General features: G+C 46.6%; 1 protein-coding gene across 1 annotated transcript in view; it reads left to right on the top strand.

Annotated features, from left to right (window-relative positions):
* Window positions 1-15,186, top strand: part of LOC144115218 (neuroguidin-like) — a 40,589-nt gene that overhangs the window by 2,623 nt on the left and 22,780 nt on the right. Inside the window, exons 4-8 of the mRNA XM_077649495.1 lie at window positions 6,966-7,050; window positions 10,358-10,410; window positions 10,583-10,685; window positions 12,320-12,444; window positions 14,115-14,170. Of these exons, the coding sequence (XP_077505621.1) occupies window positions 6,966-7,050; window positions 10,358-10,410; window positions 10,583-10,685; window positions 12,320-12,444; window positions 14,115-14,170 (422 nt within the window). The remainder of the gene's footprint in view (window positions 1-6,965; window positions 7,051-10,357; window positions 10,411-10,582; window positions 10,686-12,319; window positions 12,445-14,114; window positions 14,171-15,186) is intronic.

The raw sequence follows: 15,186 nt of genomic DNA on the forward strand, positions 1-15,186 counted from the left end.
TGTGTATAAGAAAAAGCAAACACAAGTGTTTTGAGTGTTTTCTTTATCGACATCCTTCCCATCTGTGGCAGAACTGACTTTCAGTCGGAAGGTAATGTTCTTTGTGAATATACATTTTGTTTGTATTTAGCGACATTCTCTGCAGTGCTGTTGAAATCAAAGTAAAAATGATGTGTTAATGCACCATAGGTAATATATACATGTATTGTATATATAGTAGCTTCTTTTAAATCTAGCGATAATGCTACAACTCTGAACTTTAAACTTTTGGGGTTCGAATAACAGCGGAAAAATCACACAGGGTCAAAACTGTTTAACGATAACAAAAACATTGGCTATATTCAAGAGGCATTACACACGTCTTCTTCCGACGACTGTTCTTTTCGCACTGGCCCCGTCCACATGCTTTTTCACCCTCAATGTCCACGAGCCACTCTTTCTCTCTCCCCCGCAGGTGCACATGGTTTGGTGGTCGCATCCCCACCCCCACACTTGCGCGTGTTTGACATCTGGAGTCAATTAAATGCGCCTGGCTGTTGGTGGTCTTTTGTCCGCTCTCTTCGGGGCGCTGCCGTTCCGTTCCGGTGTCTCCAAGGGCGCCCAGGTTTCTGTTGCCGTCTGTTTCTGCTTTGTAGCACTTTACTCAAGCTAGGCGCTTCTTTACGGGGAACTGCTGTTTCTGCTTCTTCGTTTCCTTATTTCTTTACATCCTTCCCCCCAAAATGAGTATACTCATTTTATGTTCGTTTCTAAGTGGTAGAGGAGCTGTACCGGTCATCTTATGATGACCCGGGACGGCATCTTGACGGTGCATGATCGGATATGTCCATCTCGCACCTTAAAGATCTCCACAACGTGAGCAGTCTGCCACATATGCCTCGGCGCATTTTCTTTGTGCACGATCACCAAGTCGTCCACGGCTATGGCACTCGTAGGGCTTGAAGAGTCGAAGTGGGCTGACCGTAACTGAAGGATGTACTCCTTCAACCATCGCTTCCAGAATGAATTCATTATAGTTTTCCGGTATTTCCATCTCGACCTATGTCTGTTGCAGTGGCCGAAGGAATGGACGCTGTCCTTGCTTCGGGCAAAGCGATCAGCCGTTTGCCCGTGATGAGATGGGAAGGCGTCAGGACCGATGGTTCCCTTGGGTACTCTTTCTGCATGCCCAGCTTTCATGTAACTTCTAATAGCCGAGTCGTGCTGTTCCAAAAGTTCTTTGTTCCGTCCAAGTCGCCTCGTCAAGCTGTTTAGCCGTTGCACCGCCATGTGTCTGTTGTCACGGAGTTCTTGCGATGAGTCTTTCCATGGCAGTGCAACTTCATAACGCTGACCCTTCTTTTCCAATTGTATTTTGTCTAGTGGTCGTGCGTTCGGCGTCTCTGGGGAATCTTTTATGCCAATGGCGTCCAACTCCCAGAAGTTCTGCAGCGTAGTGTGGACTTTTTCAGCTGTCTCCAAACCTATTTGTAATATGCATTGTTTGCTAGTATGAGGTTGGGGTCACACTGAACGGCCCCTGGATGGTCCAACCAAGCCTGGTGTTAACGGCTGCCAACCCTTCGTTTTCGTCGCTTCGCTGCACTTCACCAGTTTGGAATTTCCAGAGGTAATCGGCGCCAATTAATAATCCAATTTCTGGGACCGATGCCAAGCCGGGATAGAGAAATTTGTCTGTGATTAATGCACCTCCGAGTTCCATCTTTTGCACAAAACTATGATCTGCGGGCACCTGCCGGACATCCTTGCATATAAAGGGCACCTCAATAGCCTCTACTCTGGTTTCTTGGCCGCTATACTGGCTCCGAAGGTGAAGTTCTACGAGCCGAGCCGGCATCTTTGCAACTGCATGGCAGGCTTCCCAAAGGTGTTCAGATGGAATTCGCTCTCTCCCAACGTCTTCAAACCAAGTGTTTTTGAGATGTCTTCTCGAATGAACGTTTTCTGGCTTTCACCGTCCATTACGCCCCGGATGTAGCCATATTTAGTGTCCCCCACAGCAAAGGCAAGGAAAGTCTGCAGCGCTGTCTCTTGTGTCTCTTTTCTGTTAGCGGCTGCATGCACGTTCGTGGCAGTGACCTCCGTTGGTGCGTCGGTTTTGTCTATTGTCCAATTTGGATTGCACATTGACGTGGCGTGTCTTCTTTCGCAATGCGCGCAGCTTATCTTTCTCCTGCAATCTTTAGATCTATGCCCCCACTTCGTGCACCATAAGCACCTTTTTGCCTTGGCTAACTTCTCTGTCTTTTCTTTGTTTGTCAGCGCAGCTGTGCAAAACTCTGTGCCGTGCTTGCTTGAATCACAGAAGGCACATTTCTCAGCCTTTTCCGGTTGCGTAGAAAGCACAGCGGCACTGGCAGTATGCTGATTCGGTCGTTTTCTGAAGTGGTTCATGTGATATGGCTTCTTCTCTGCCACAGTGACAGGATCTTGTTTGCACTGCTCTCGGCACTCGGTCTCCACTAGCAGAAACTCTAATATCTCATTTAACCTGCCGTCAGATCTGTCTGCTGTGTGCGTAGAGGCGGACTGCTGCGCTGGCGAGGCGGGGCTGCTATCGGCTGACGACAACGCATCTGTCTTTCTAGCTCGGCTTGTCAGTCGATGAAACTCTACTACCATGTCTCGCGGTAGCGCTGTTAGTACGATGTCGCAAAGCATTGCAGAGTAAGCATGCGTGGTCACTCCCAGTCCCGCGAGTCCGCAAATGTGTGCTTGCACATGGTCGTAAAGCCGGCGGAGTCCCCTCACATCTCCTGAAGACGGTACAGACGGCAGCATCCGTAACTTGGTAAGGTGTTCCTGCTCTATTCGTCCCTTGTCGCCGAAACGGCGCTACAGTATCTGTACTGCGTCGTCATAGCAGGTTCTTGTTCTTGTTCATAGCAGGCCTCTGTTGCCTGCAATCCTCTTACTGCCGACGAGGCGGGCCCGGTGAGGAGGCTCTTTAAGTAATGGAACTTCTCCGCTTTCGACAAGCTCCGATTTTCATGCACCGTCTCGCGGAAGCATTCTTGAAAAGTCTGCCAGTTGGCAAGCTCACCGTTGAAGGATTCTAGATGCAGCTTCGGGAGCTTTATGCCACTGTGCCTTGGTGCCGGCAGCGACGCTTGCATGGATTCGGCGCTGTGTACTGCAGGCGTTGTCGGTTGCGAAGCTGCTATCCGAGCCTTGAGTAGACCGATTGTGTTCATGGCCCGGTCGTCGTATTCGATGGCCTCGGTGAATTCGGTCTCGAAAGCTTCCTCCGGTAGATGGTCCTCCATTTCGTCGTTTAACTTCCGCAGTTCATCGTTGCTTACTTGTAATCAGTGCAGCAGCGCTGTCAGTTGATGAACGTCGGCTGTCGGCAGCACTGCTGTGGCCTCGTTGATTATGATGGTGTTCTGCCCTCGTCGACTTCTCCTCTTGGCCTTGAGCTTTTCCATGTTGTCGTTTCTTCAGCTCAGTCTTTGCAGTCCCTCGTGGTCCGTTCGGATTTCACCGCTGTCTTCTCATCCCGGGTTTCGGCACCATGTAATGTATATATAGTAGCTTCTTTTAAATCTAGCGATAATGCTACAACTCTGAACTTTAAACTTTTGGGGTTCGAATAACAGCGGAAAAATCACACAGGGTCAAAACTGTTTAACGATAACAAAAACATTGGCTATATTCAAGAGGCATTACACACGTCTTCTTCCGACGACTGTTCTTTTCGCACTGGCCCCGTCCACACGCTTTTTCACCCTCAATGTCCACGAGCCACTCTTTCTCCCCCGCAGGTGCACATGGTTTGGTGGTCCCCACCCCACACTTGCGCCGTGTTTGACATCTGGAGTTCATTCGGGAAGGAGACCGCTTGCGGGCGTGTAGCTGAAGCGCCGTCTGTAGCCGACCGCGTGGCTCTCCCTAATGTCGCTGCCACTTAAAGGCGCCGGGTTGTTGGTGGTCTTTTGTCCGTTCTCTTCGGGGCGCCGCCGTTCGGGTGTCTCCAAGGGCGCCCAGGTTTCTGTTGCCGTCTGTTTCTGCTTTGTAGCACTTTACTCAAGCTTGGCGCTTCTTTACGGGGAACTGCTGTTTCTGCTTTTTCGTTTCCTTATTTCTTTACATACACATTACCTAACCCTTGAAAAGACATTAAGGACAAATTGAAGTTGGCCTATATTATTAGGTCACTGCGTTCTGATGAAAAAGACTAACTGAAAACTGAGCTTTTATAAGCTAGAAAATGTCACAAAATGAAGGTGTCGTCATCCCTGGCTGTTTGTACCAACAAACTGCGGTGCGCCGAGACAGGTTTTTGTGCACAGATCGCTGTAACCATTCACTCTGGAAGGGTGAAAATGAAAATGAAAATTGGTTTTTGGGGAAAGGTGAAAATGAAAATGAAAATTGGTTTTGGGGGAATGGAAATGGCACAGTATCTGTCTCACATATCTGGGGACACCTGAACTGTGCTGTAAGGGAAGGGTTAGAGGAGGGAGTGAGAGAAGAAAGGAAGAAAGAGGTGCCGCAGTGGAGGGCTCCAGAATAATTTCGACCACCTGTGGTTTTTTAACATGTACTGACACCACTTGGATGGGGGCGAATTACAAAGACACCCATGTGCTGTGTGATGTCAGTGCAGGTTAAAGATCCCCAGGTGGTCAAAATTATTCCGGAGCCCTCCACTACCGCACCTCTTTCTTCCTTTGTTTTCTCAGTCCCTCCTTTATTTCTCAGTCCCTCCTTTATCACTTCCCTTATGGCGGATATGTGAGACAGATACAGTCGAGCCCGCTTATAACGAACATGAGCGTCACGCGGTGTCCGTTCGTTATATCCCGAAGTTCGTAGTAAGTGGACTATAGCTTTAAAGGCAGTTGCTTGTTAAAACACTAAATTTTTTCTTTGCGGAAGAGTCCGTGATGGGCGTCTGTTTTTGCAGCGCAGATCCGATGAGGGAGGTTTCCAGTTTATTTACAACAGAAGCGTGCACTTTGCTGCGGCACTTGGCATAGACAAGTTGTCTGAGGGTCTCTGTGTAGCCCGTTGCTACAGGTGCGCTTATGGGTGCTGGCTCCGAAGTTTCATCTTCATCCGATTCCTCCGCATCACTCGTCCCGCACTTCAGGAGTGATGCCCTCGTTCGTGCACGGTTCTGCGGTGTCGGCGTCGTCGTTGACAGAAATAAAATCATTCCAACCAATCTCATGACCCCCCATGTCGGAGTCGACGACGCGCTGCTACAAATCGCCGCTGGGTTGGTCATCTTCCGAAGCATCAGGCCTGGCATCAGACACTTGACGAAGCCGGCCTTGCGGAAGCAGTTCTGCTCTCGCCAGTGGCCGTCACCTCCGCCCTGGCCGCTTTCATCATCTCTACCGCTGAACACAATGGAAATGGGCACGGTGTTCCCGTCCGCCATTCCGAATTACAACCAGGGCCCGAGATTTGAACGAAGCCAACGAAACGTCCGCAACACAACAAAAGTGACCAAAGCGCGCGATGGAGAGAGTCCAATGGGGGGCGTCCGTGAGCGTCAGTGCAGCCACCTCTTGGCTCCCACGGAAGGCCTGCTTCACGGACCGTGGCCTCCGCGATCGGCACCGGTGGCAGCGCGGTTGATCGTGGAGGCCACGCGCGGATTTGCAAGAGAGTGAGGAGGGGGAAGCGGAGTTGCGAGGAGGTGAGGGAAGGCGATCTTGGAAGGCGCGTCGGCGGGGAAAGGGTAGCTCGCTTGAGAGCGGCACGAAACGGGGTGGGCAGTTCACTTGCGATGAGGCTCGGACCGAAAACAAACCGGGCGCTGGGCGCACAAAGGGGTTGGAGACAGGTTACTTCGCATCGCGGCGCCGGGTTTACGCCGTCCGTTCGCTGTAACCGATCAGCAGGGCTTAATTGTGTTCGTTATACGTGTGATTTTGTGCCATTGAAACAATGTATATTTTGACGGTCGCGTAGGTCTCGTTTGTTATAAGCGAAAGTTCATCTTAAGTGGGGCCGTTATATGTGGGCTCGACTGTACTGCGCCATTTTCTTTCCCAAACAACCAGTACAATTCAGTTCAACCAGTTAATTCTGTTCCAGCTTCTGTAACAAAACATAAGCTACTAATGACATGACATGGGCGATGATAACGGCTAATGATTTGACAAACAATGCTAGAGAGAAAGCATAAGGCATTCTCAGCGTCAGTGTTCAGCTGGAAAAAGGAGGAAGCTGAGGTTTCATGAAAGCTGTGACTTAAGAGCACTTAGCTTGTGTGGCTTCTTTAGTATGAAGAGAATATTGTTTTGATTAGCCAATGTGTTTGTTAATCCATGAAAAAATTATTGGCAAGTGCTTTAAAGTCCTTGAAAACTTGAATTTTGGAGCTCGGAACCAGCATGAACCCTGACTTGGAAGTTGTCCCACCCCCATATATTCCAAAGGCTGACCCAAATTTTGGAAGTACTTAGGCTCACCCCCAGAAAATGGATTAAGGTGGATTAGTGGGGGATTAAGGTAGAAGAATGGGTCAGGGCTTAGTATAATCCGATATGATAATCCAAGGGAGGTACTACTTGAACATTCTACCTAGTTCTCTGGTTTTCAAATTTTCTGGTGCTGATGACGGCGCAATCCTCTGAATCAATCAGGAAATTTAATTACGGAGAAACCCTATGGTTTTTTTACACTGGAACCTAAATGCTATCTTTTTAAAAAGAGCTAACAGCTTGCGGGGCAGAGGCACCCAGGACTACTGTGCTAGCACTACCAATGCAGCCTAAGAAATTGGCTAAGGCGATGGTCCCAACAGGATAAAAAGAGAAAGGGAGTCCTGTAGAGAGAAAAATAGTATGGCCCTCAGCTTTTGCGGGCACAGTTGCCTCTGCCAAATTTAGTTCAGATCTCTGCTTCCAGTGCTAACAGTCTTTTGTGCAGCGTTCGGTAGGCTGATCTCACATGACCTTGTGTGTCAGAGCTGTGTGCTTGCTGAAAAATGTGCTTGACACTTCTAGGTCCTGGAAAGAATTCGCCCCATAGACCAGAAACTGAAATACCAGATTGACAAAATAGTCAAAACAGCTACCACGGGAACTGTTGGTAAGTTTACCTGCCACTGCATCACATTGATACTGCAGTTCTAGCAGCTGGCTTTCAGCAGAAAGTGTTACCCAGCTCTGTGAAATGCATGTCAGTTGACCGTGTAATTTATCATTTTGTATTCATTGTGATGTGCGCTTGAGAAATTTTATATACTATTTGTGTAATTGTCAATGTGTATCATTAATATTCTGCCATGATTATATTATGGAGTTCACCATCAAGTCAGTGAGAGATCTGCAGTGCAGTAAAACCTTGATAATTCAAAATCCTAGATAATTCGAAGAACTCCTGCAGTCCTGCACTTTCTAATGCAAATGTGACCATGTAATTCGAAGTGGCGGCTTGCACCAGCACAGTTAATTCGAAGAGCTGGTGTGCTATGCAAGAATGCCCAATCCCGATTTTTGCCGCAAACCGGTGAAGAGACAGCCCCTCAAAGCCGCATAGTGATGTTGATACTTGATATGCGAAGTGTCCCAGCACCAGTACTCCAATCACAAGAGCCAGCCTATGTATGTATGTAGAGTCCGCCTTTTTTATTTTGGTATATAGTAATTGCAAAATTTGTCCAGTGTAGGTAGTGCGTTCCTGCAACAAAATTTTTTGCCTGGGTCTTATTACAGTCGAGCCCACTTGTAACGATACCGGTTTTAACAATATATCGGTTACAACAATGAAAAGCTGCTGCGCCGTCCACTTTTGTACGTTTTCTATGGTAAAATAACCCGCTTACTACAATGCCCCCATGCCGCATTATCGGTTATAACAATGAAGTCAGGCTCCTGAGTGCTCGTACCAAAAGGTAATTGAATATGAAATCCTTGAAAAGAAACAAAAAAGAAGAAATTCCAGCCGCTGCGCCCTCCCCGCCGCGCGCTCATACAACAGAACCCGTTTTCCGGCCTTCTCTGCATAGCCAGCCTCACGCGCCTCACTCCCCCTGCCCTTTTACCCATACCTCTACGCCGCGCCACCCTCCAAAACACGAATGGACCTCGCCAACACACCGACAGCGCTGATCTGCTCGCTCGCCTCTCATTCCGCGCAGTTCTGCCAACGAATTTGGTTTTTGTGTTGATTGCGTCGAAGTCGTTTCTGGCCACGTGGTTTCTCCATCTCGCTTGAATCGCCGCCGAAACGGAAGACGGCTGGTGTGCCCGCAGATTATCAAACAATGTTGCCGGTGAAAAGAAAGCGCACTGCTATCAATTTGGAGACTAAGTGCAGTATCATGAAGGACTACAGAGACGGTAAGAAAGTGCGTGACTTGGTTAAGAAGTACGCACTATCGCAACCGACGGTATCGACGATCATCTACTCCGCTGAGACGTTAAAGTGCTCGCTTGACAGTGGGCGCAAACGCGTTCGACAAGGTGCCTATAAGGAGGTGGAGGAGGCCCTCTACGAGTGGTTTCTTGGTGCCCGTGCCCAGAACTTGCCTATCAGTGGGCTGATTCTGGCCACAAAGGCAAAGCAGCTTGCCCTGCTGATTAACAATGTGGACTTCCAGCCAGGTGGTGGCTGGAGAGGCCATAGAGAAGGATGTCGGCAAGCTTCGCGTGAGGCAAGCAAGGCTGACGGACATGGGGCTTTCTCGTGCAAGCCAGTGAGAAGTATGTTGCGAGATGCTTGTGGCGATTTCACCCCAGCGTTTCTTCGGGATTTCTCAAGCTGAGAGGCAACCGTGGCAACCTTCTCGTATTTTTTACAAGGCCCCTTTCGGGACCCCCAAAACGATGCCTCGGCGGAGCTCTCATGTCACTAGCCGTCCGTGGCCCCTCTTTGCAGTTGTTATGCTTTTTTTTCGTGCAACCCGTTTATAACAATTATCGGTTATAACAATTGAATTTTCATGGCACTTGAATATTGTTATAAGTGGACTCGACTGTATTAGCTCTGCTTGGTTAATTCATATATTTTTTTTGCTGTCCCAACGAGTTCGAATTAACAAGGTTTTACTGTATGTCGTGAATTTATATTGCACTGACGAGTTCAGAAGTGCCCTGAAACACCTCTTTGTCCATTTTGAGAAAAAGCTTGGAATAGGTTAAGCACCAGCTGGGAGTTCACTCGACAGATGAGTTAGAGAACAAATTTGTGGCATAATGATGATTTAGTGGACAGTTCACCAGCCAGGTGTATTCACAAGACAGAGAAAGCGAGAATGCAATGCCATTTTTATTTCAAGTGTATATTTCGCTGCTTAGCATTTGCAGAGGGAAAAGGTGCTGTCCTTTTTCTTTGTTCACATTGACCATGTACATGTCATCAACCTGTGATATGGTGTTTCATAATACACTGTCCGCCAGGCAAATTTAGAATTTTGTCCGTGTTGTAAGTCTCTTAGAAATAATGATCTCCCAGAACAATTTTTACTGAATAAATTTTACAGACCTTGTTGTAAAGTTCAGAGGAATTGAAAATGATGCATACAAATTTCTTGCTGTCCCCTCAGCTCAAATTCCCTCCCCCATTTTGTTCTTGACTTGTCTCTCCAGGAGTGATGCTGTGCCTACCACAATCATGTCCCTCCTTTGCCTACTATGACCCTGCCCACCTGCCATCATCAGTGGCTGGCAGAGTAACTGCGGACACTGACGGCACACATTGGTGGCACATAAGGACTATGCAACTTGTCAGTGATGTTCAGGGCGATGTGCTCTGCTTGCCAACTATGTTTACTCACCATGGTCAGCAAGTGGTTTAGGGCCCAATTTGGAAGGGGGCTTAGCGCGAGAGAAACAAGGACATGAGAGGTACACAGGACGAGCACTCAGCCTGTGTTCCTCTCTTGTTTTTGTCCCTCTTGCACTAAGCCCCTCTCCAAATCATGCCTTACCAACAAACTTCCACTTTTGCTCAAGTTCAGGGCCTGTTTGACATCAGTATGGCGTTTGTTGCCATCTATGCTGCTTGTTTCATGTGAGGTGATGAAATTTCTAGCTGTACTTGCAGGACTGTAACATGCACTGTATGTTTTTTGAGTAGATTTGGGAGCTCCCTACCATCCCTCTTGCTTCTTGAAACAAAAATGTGGCTGTTTTGGGCAGGCTGTCAAAACCTGTAAGCTAACTGATTGGCATATCTCAACCATATGTTGCTCTCAGCCAAACAGTTTTCAGGGTTTTATTTGCTTTTCCTACTGTCTCGCGTTCAAACCTTTGCGCTTCTCCATGGTGCCTTTGCATGAAAAGTTTAGGGTGGATGGTGTACACAGCCATGCTTTGTCGCAACAAAACATGCATGAACTAGCACAAGTTATTATTGCTGTATTATTTATTTATTTATTTATTATTATTTTCAGATGCTGATGACCCTTTGAGGTTCAGAGCCAATCCAGCAGCCCTTGAAGCTGAAGTAGGCAATCTTCGTTCTTATGAGAAGTGGCTACATGCTGCTTTTAATGTTTTTGTTTTGTTTGTTGTCTAAAATTTTTGCTTTCGTGGGCTTTAAATTTTGCTCCTGACGTCATTGGAACTTTTTTCAATGTTTAAGGAACATCATTTCAGCAGCTTTATTGTTATTTCAGAGTGGTGACGAGTCCACAGGGACTATTGACGATGAAAAAGGAGAGCAAGACAAGAAAGCAACAAAGGTGTATAGACCACCAAAGCTGGCTCCTGTGCACTACGGTAATCTGTCTTGGACATTCTGGTTCCAGTTTAGAACACAGATGCACAATTCAACCATTTGTTTTGTCATACATTGTGAAATTTATGCCGTGCAGGGATGTAGGCATCTGAATTTGGAAACAATTGAGAACGAAAAAAATGGTGTGAATACACTTGACACGTATCACCAAGAAAATAAAATAATTTGAATGGGATGAACTTGGAGGCCCATTTTATCCTGGATTTTTTTAAAGGAGGTGTGTGTGCATTTGAGGGAATATGTCAGGATGGGGCATGGCATTGTCACTTTCATAACCATGGAACCCTGCTGTTAACATTTTTCATGAGACAATGAAAAAAAAAAACCATACCGGCTGGGAAATGCATTAGCTGGGAAATACACATAAAAAAAAAGTGTCCATCAGTGTCTGCAGTCTTTTTTTTTACTGCTAGTAAGGATCCCATGCTTCTCTTGAATTTGCAAGGCTTTGTTTCTCTCGCAATTGTTTGCATGCACAGATTGTCCTTGGATGGCTCTTAATCTGCCTGAGTTGGCGGAAAGGAGGCAGTAGTGAAGTGGGAAGGTGCGCGGAGTGGACGAAGGTCGGGCACGTGTATACACTTCTGCGTAGTTTTCATGGCTTCGGTTGTTAGCACTCATGCCGCTGTAGCGATGGAACTGCACGAACAGCCACAACAAAATACGTGCCACCCCCCGTAAGTGTGGTGTGCATAGGTGCAACATGATATACTCCGCTTCATACATCAGGTGCAACGCTGTCAAAGCTAGTGCTCTTGTTTGCGCTGCCTCCATCCGCGACCAAAAGGTAGTGTGCTTCTTGTGGTGAGCAAAGCATTGTAAACGGTTTGCCTCCAGGCTTCCTACATGACACAGTTGTCATGAGCTGGAATAAATGCACTCTTACTACTGACTACACGCTGTCCCTTCTTCGTGCCTTACACAACTCAGCCACAGAACAGGCACGGAGTAACACGCCTCCCTTTATTTTCTCGTGCGGACTACTTCCGTACCTTTCACAGCGTTGCACCTGGTGTATGACACGGAGTATACAGTCGCTGAACTCTGTGGCGGCCAAGCACCGATGGAATTGAGTCTCGCTTTGGCCGGTCTGCCGTCATCGTTCTAAGCATGCGAAACGTAGGCTGTCAAAATGCTGGCATGAGGTAAAGTGCCATCGTGAAGTAGCGTTTGCTATGTAGCATGCGGAAGCCCCACCACGATCGCAACATAACAGCAGAGTCTGTATTGCATGAGTTCCTTATGGGAGGTTGGATAGGACTGGCTCAAGAAAACGTAGCAGCTAGGAAAATGCAGCATCCAGGAGAACGTAACAATGGGGTTCTATATTTGGTCATGCTCTGGCACCATAATCAATCTTGGAAAGCTCAATGTGGATGGAGATTTCATTTTCTTGGAACCCACTTTAGCCACTGCAAGCTATTGCAGCACAGTTGCAGGGAGCCTTCCTCCTGCAGCTGTGTACTAGTGGCACTCTTTATATGTGTGTCGCCTCACTCACACGCTTTTTGATTCTTTGTGCAAGTTTTTCTGTTTCACGTTCAGTGATCGCTTTCATTTTGAGAATGCTGATTTTCAGTATGAAATGTGCTTATACTATGTAATTAAATTGCAGATGGCGACGAGACTGAAAAGGAACGGCGGGAACGGCTCCTCGAACGAGCAAAGAGGAAAGCCTTGAGCACTAGTGTTATGGAAGAATTGCGAAATGAATTTTTTGATGGTCCCATTGAAATTAAGGTCAGTGCTGCTGCCTTTGATGGTTACTCGGTAACAGTCAAGTTTCTGCAAAAGGATGAGACGTCATTTGTCGCAGCGTACCACACGGGGCTGCATCTGGCATGCTGTTTCGAAAAGGCACAGAAAACTAGTGCAAAGAATAGAGGGATGTCAGGTAATTATCATAGCTGGTGGAAATGCAGCTGACAAGGGTCAGGGCAGCCACGCTTTGGCAGACAAGTTTCAATATCTGTTAGTATTGTTGGCTCGTGACAATGCAGTGCTAATGTTCAAAAAGTGAAATCAAATTAAGGTAAGGGGGAAAGGGTCTTTAAAAAGTTTTTATTAATTAAGTGGCATTGAAGTCTTATATTTTAACATATTTAATGTCATAAGGAACAGACTTTTGTGGGGGAGGGTTATTACGTTGGAAAAAATTGGTTTCGACAAATTTCAATGTGGGAGCCGAAATTTCATAACACGTGTCTATATGCTTGCAAGCTCGCCCGCCAGTCCACTCGCCCGTCCATTCATTAGCAACAAAAGCGCACAGTCAACAAGTTGCGTCCCCACGTCACTCGCGTTCGTGTCTGGCTGGTGTTTGCCATCTTTAGCTCCAAAGCGTGTTTGTTATGATGGCTTGATCTGATGATTTTGTGATAATTGACGGTGTTGGCCAATTGCAGTGAGGTAAAGGGAACACGTTGAACACCAGCTCTGATGATCAGGTGCATGTTTTTTACATGAGGGTAAAAAAAAAAAAGTAAATTCTCATTGACAAAAGTGGAGGGTGTGTTCATTGTGCGAGTACATACGGTAATTTGCGTGTACTGATTTCAGATATGCCATTTAATTTCATGTAATGCAAGTCTCCCTGTGTACACTTATGTAATATGTTATGTAAAATTTTTGTCATGGACGTTTTAAAAACTTTTTTTTGCAGGGAATTTGCTAAACTGTGTGCCATTAAGCCATTAGTTTGTCCTGATATTAAAGAATCCTGTATGAGTAAAATTATCACCGTGGCTATCACAGAGCTAGAGTTGTAGAGTTTTGAAGTTGGCAGTTCAAAAATAGGAAAAAAAATTTTTGTCATGTGTTCTGTGGGTGCACCTGAAAAATTTTTAAATTACAGGCCACTGCTTCTCCTGTGCACTTTATTGGGTGTGCAGTGTCCTCTCTGCTATGAACCACGCACTACATCAATAAAAGGTACATTCCTATCGGCAAGGAAGGTGCCACCATCTGGTTTTGTGTGGTGCTGGTAGAACAGCACTCCTGCAAATGTGAATGGCTGGAGCAATGGGAGCCATACTCAGGAAAGAGCAAATTTAGAGTAGAGGTGGTGCAGAACAAGCATTGACACCACGATCTGTTCGGTGCATGCCTGCATTGTCATTGGCCATCATTAGGGCAACAACAACCAACTTTTTGTACACAGCTGATTTGTGGGATGCAAATTCCTGCCATCCCTTTGTGATTTTGTCACACTTCAGCTGCACCACCATGCAATGTGCTATACTGACACCGGTGAGAGAGTTTTGTAAGTTGCGCTTGCTCTTGGTGTTCAGCAGAAGGTTTGGAGATCTATGCTGTCTGCTACTCATTTTTCTGGAGAAATTGGCCTCTCTACAGTCAGCTTGCCCCCAAGAGATCACATTAATTGAAAGCACTAATTTTTATCATTTCAGGATGCTTACGACAGCCACAAGGCAAAGCAGAACAAGGCATTGCAGGAACGAGTACAGTAAGTGTGCTTTCTGGATTTGACCCAGGGTGCATTTTCTTTGTTAAAGGAGTTTAGACACCTAACCTTTGGGTGTGTGTTTTCGTTTTTGCGGCAATGCATAAGGCATTAAACCTGCTTCAGCATGCACCGGAGCGCAGGCTGTGCCAGCCTCGTGCGCTCGGCCTTTTTCTTTTCAATTGTTTTACATCTCTAGTACATTTCCAGCGCATTGTACTCACTATGGGTCAACTTCCAACCTTGAGGAGCAGTGTGAGCCAAGGGCTCCTAGTTCGAATCAACCATAGCGGATGCCGACTTGTTCGAATTATCGGGAGTTTCCCCCATTGAAATGCACAGAGCTGTGCCGGGACCTGGGCGTCAGTTCGAGTTAACCATAAGTTCAAACCAACGATCTTTTACTGTACATGGATTACCACTTAGTATTCTCCTACGACAGCTAAATAATTTATAATTAGGGGTATGCGAATATTCAGAATTTCAAATATTAATCAAATATGTTTCATATTCGATGCGTATTCGTATTCAAGAAATTGAAATTCGAGAATTTCCGAATTCAAAAATTTCCCAATACTCGCCAGCGCTCGTATACTGCACAGACTTTCATAAATTCAACTGTGGCAAAACCACTAGATCTGGGCACATTAGCCGATGATCGAGCTAAAAATTTCAGGAAAACAATACAGAGGTCCTATTCCCTTCCTTCTCCGTCATTTATCACGTGGACCGATCGCATTCTGACGCCACTAGGCTTGACCTCGTGAGAAATTCCGCTAGTGGGCTTTTCCATATATCACACTTGCTGCAAACAATACGGCCGATGGCTCGCTTCGAACAATCGCAACGCGAAATCGTCGCGCTTTTTTTTATCCTTCTGTAATGCGTTACATATTTAATGCCCACATCTGAAGAATGTGTCCTGTCACCTTCATAACTCTCCGAGCGTGACCTCAGCCTACTTGCGGAATGTCTTGTGAGCCTCCTGAAGGGGCGCGTACAGTTTTTGCAATAGGGCA

The sequence above is a fragment of the Amblyomma americanum genome, chromosome 1 (assembly GCF_052857255.1).
Source record: "Amblyomma americanum isolate KBUSLIRL-KWMA chromosome 1, ASM5285725v1, whole genome shotgun sequence".
Lineage (NCBI taxonomy): Eukaryota > Metazoa > Arthropoda > Arachnida > Ixodida > Ixodidae > Amblyomma > Amblyomma americanum.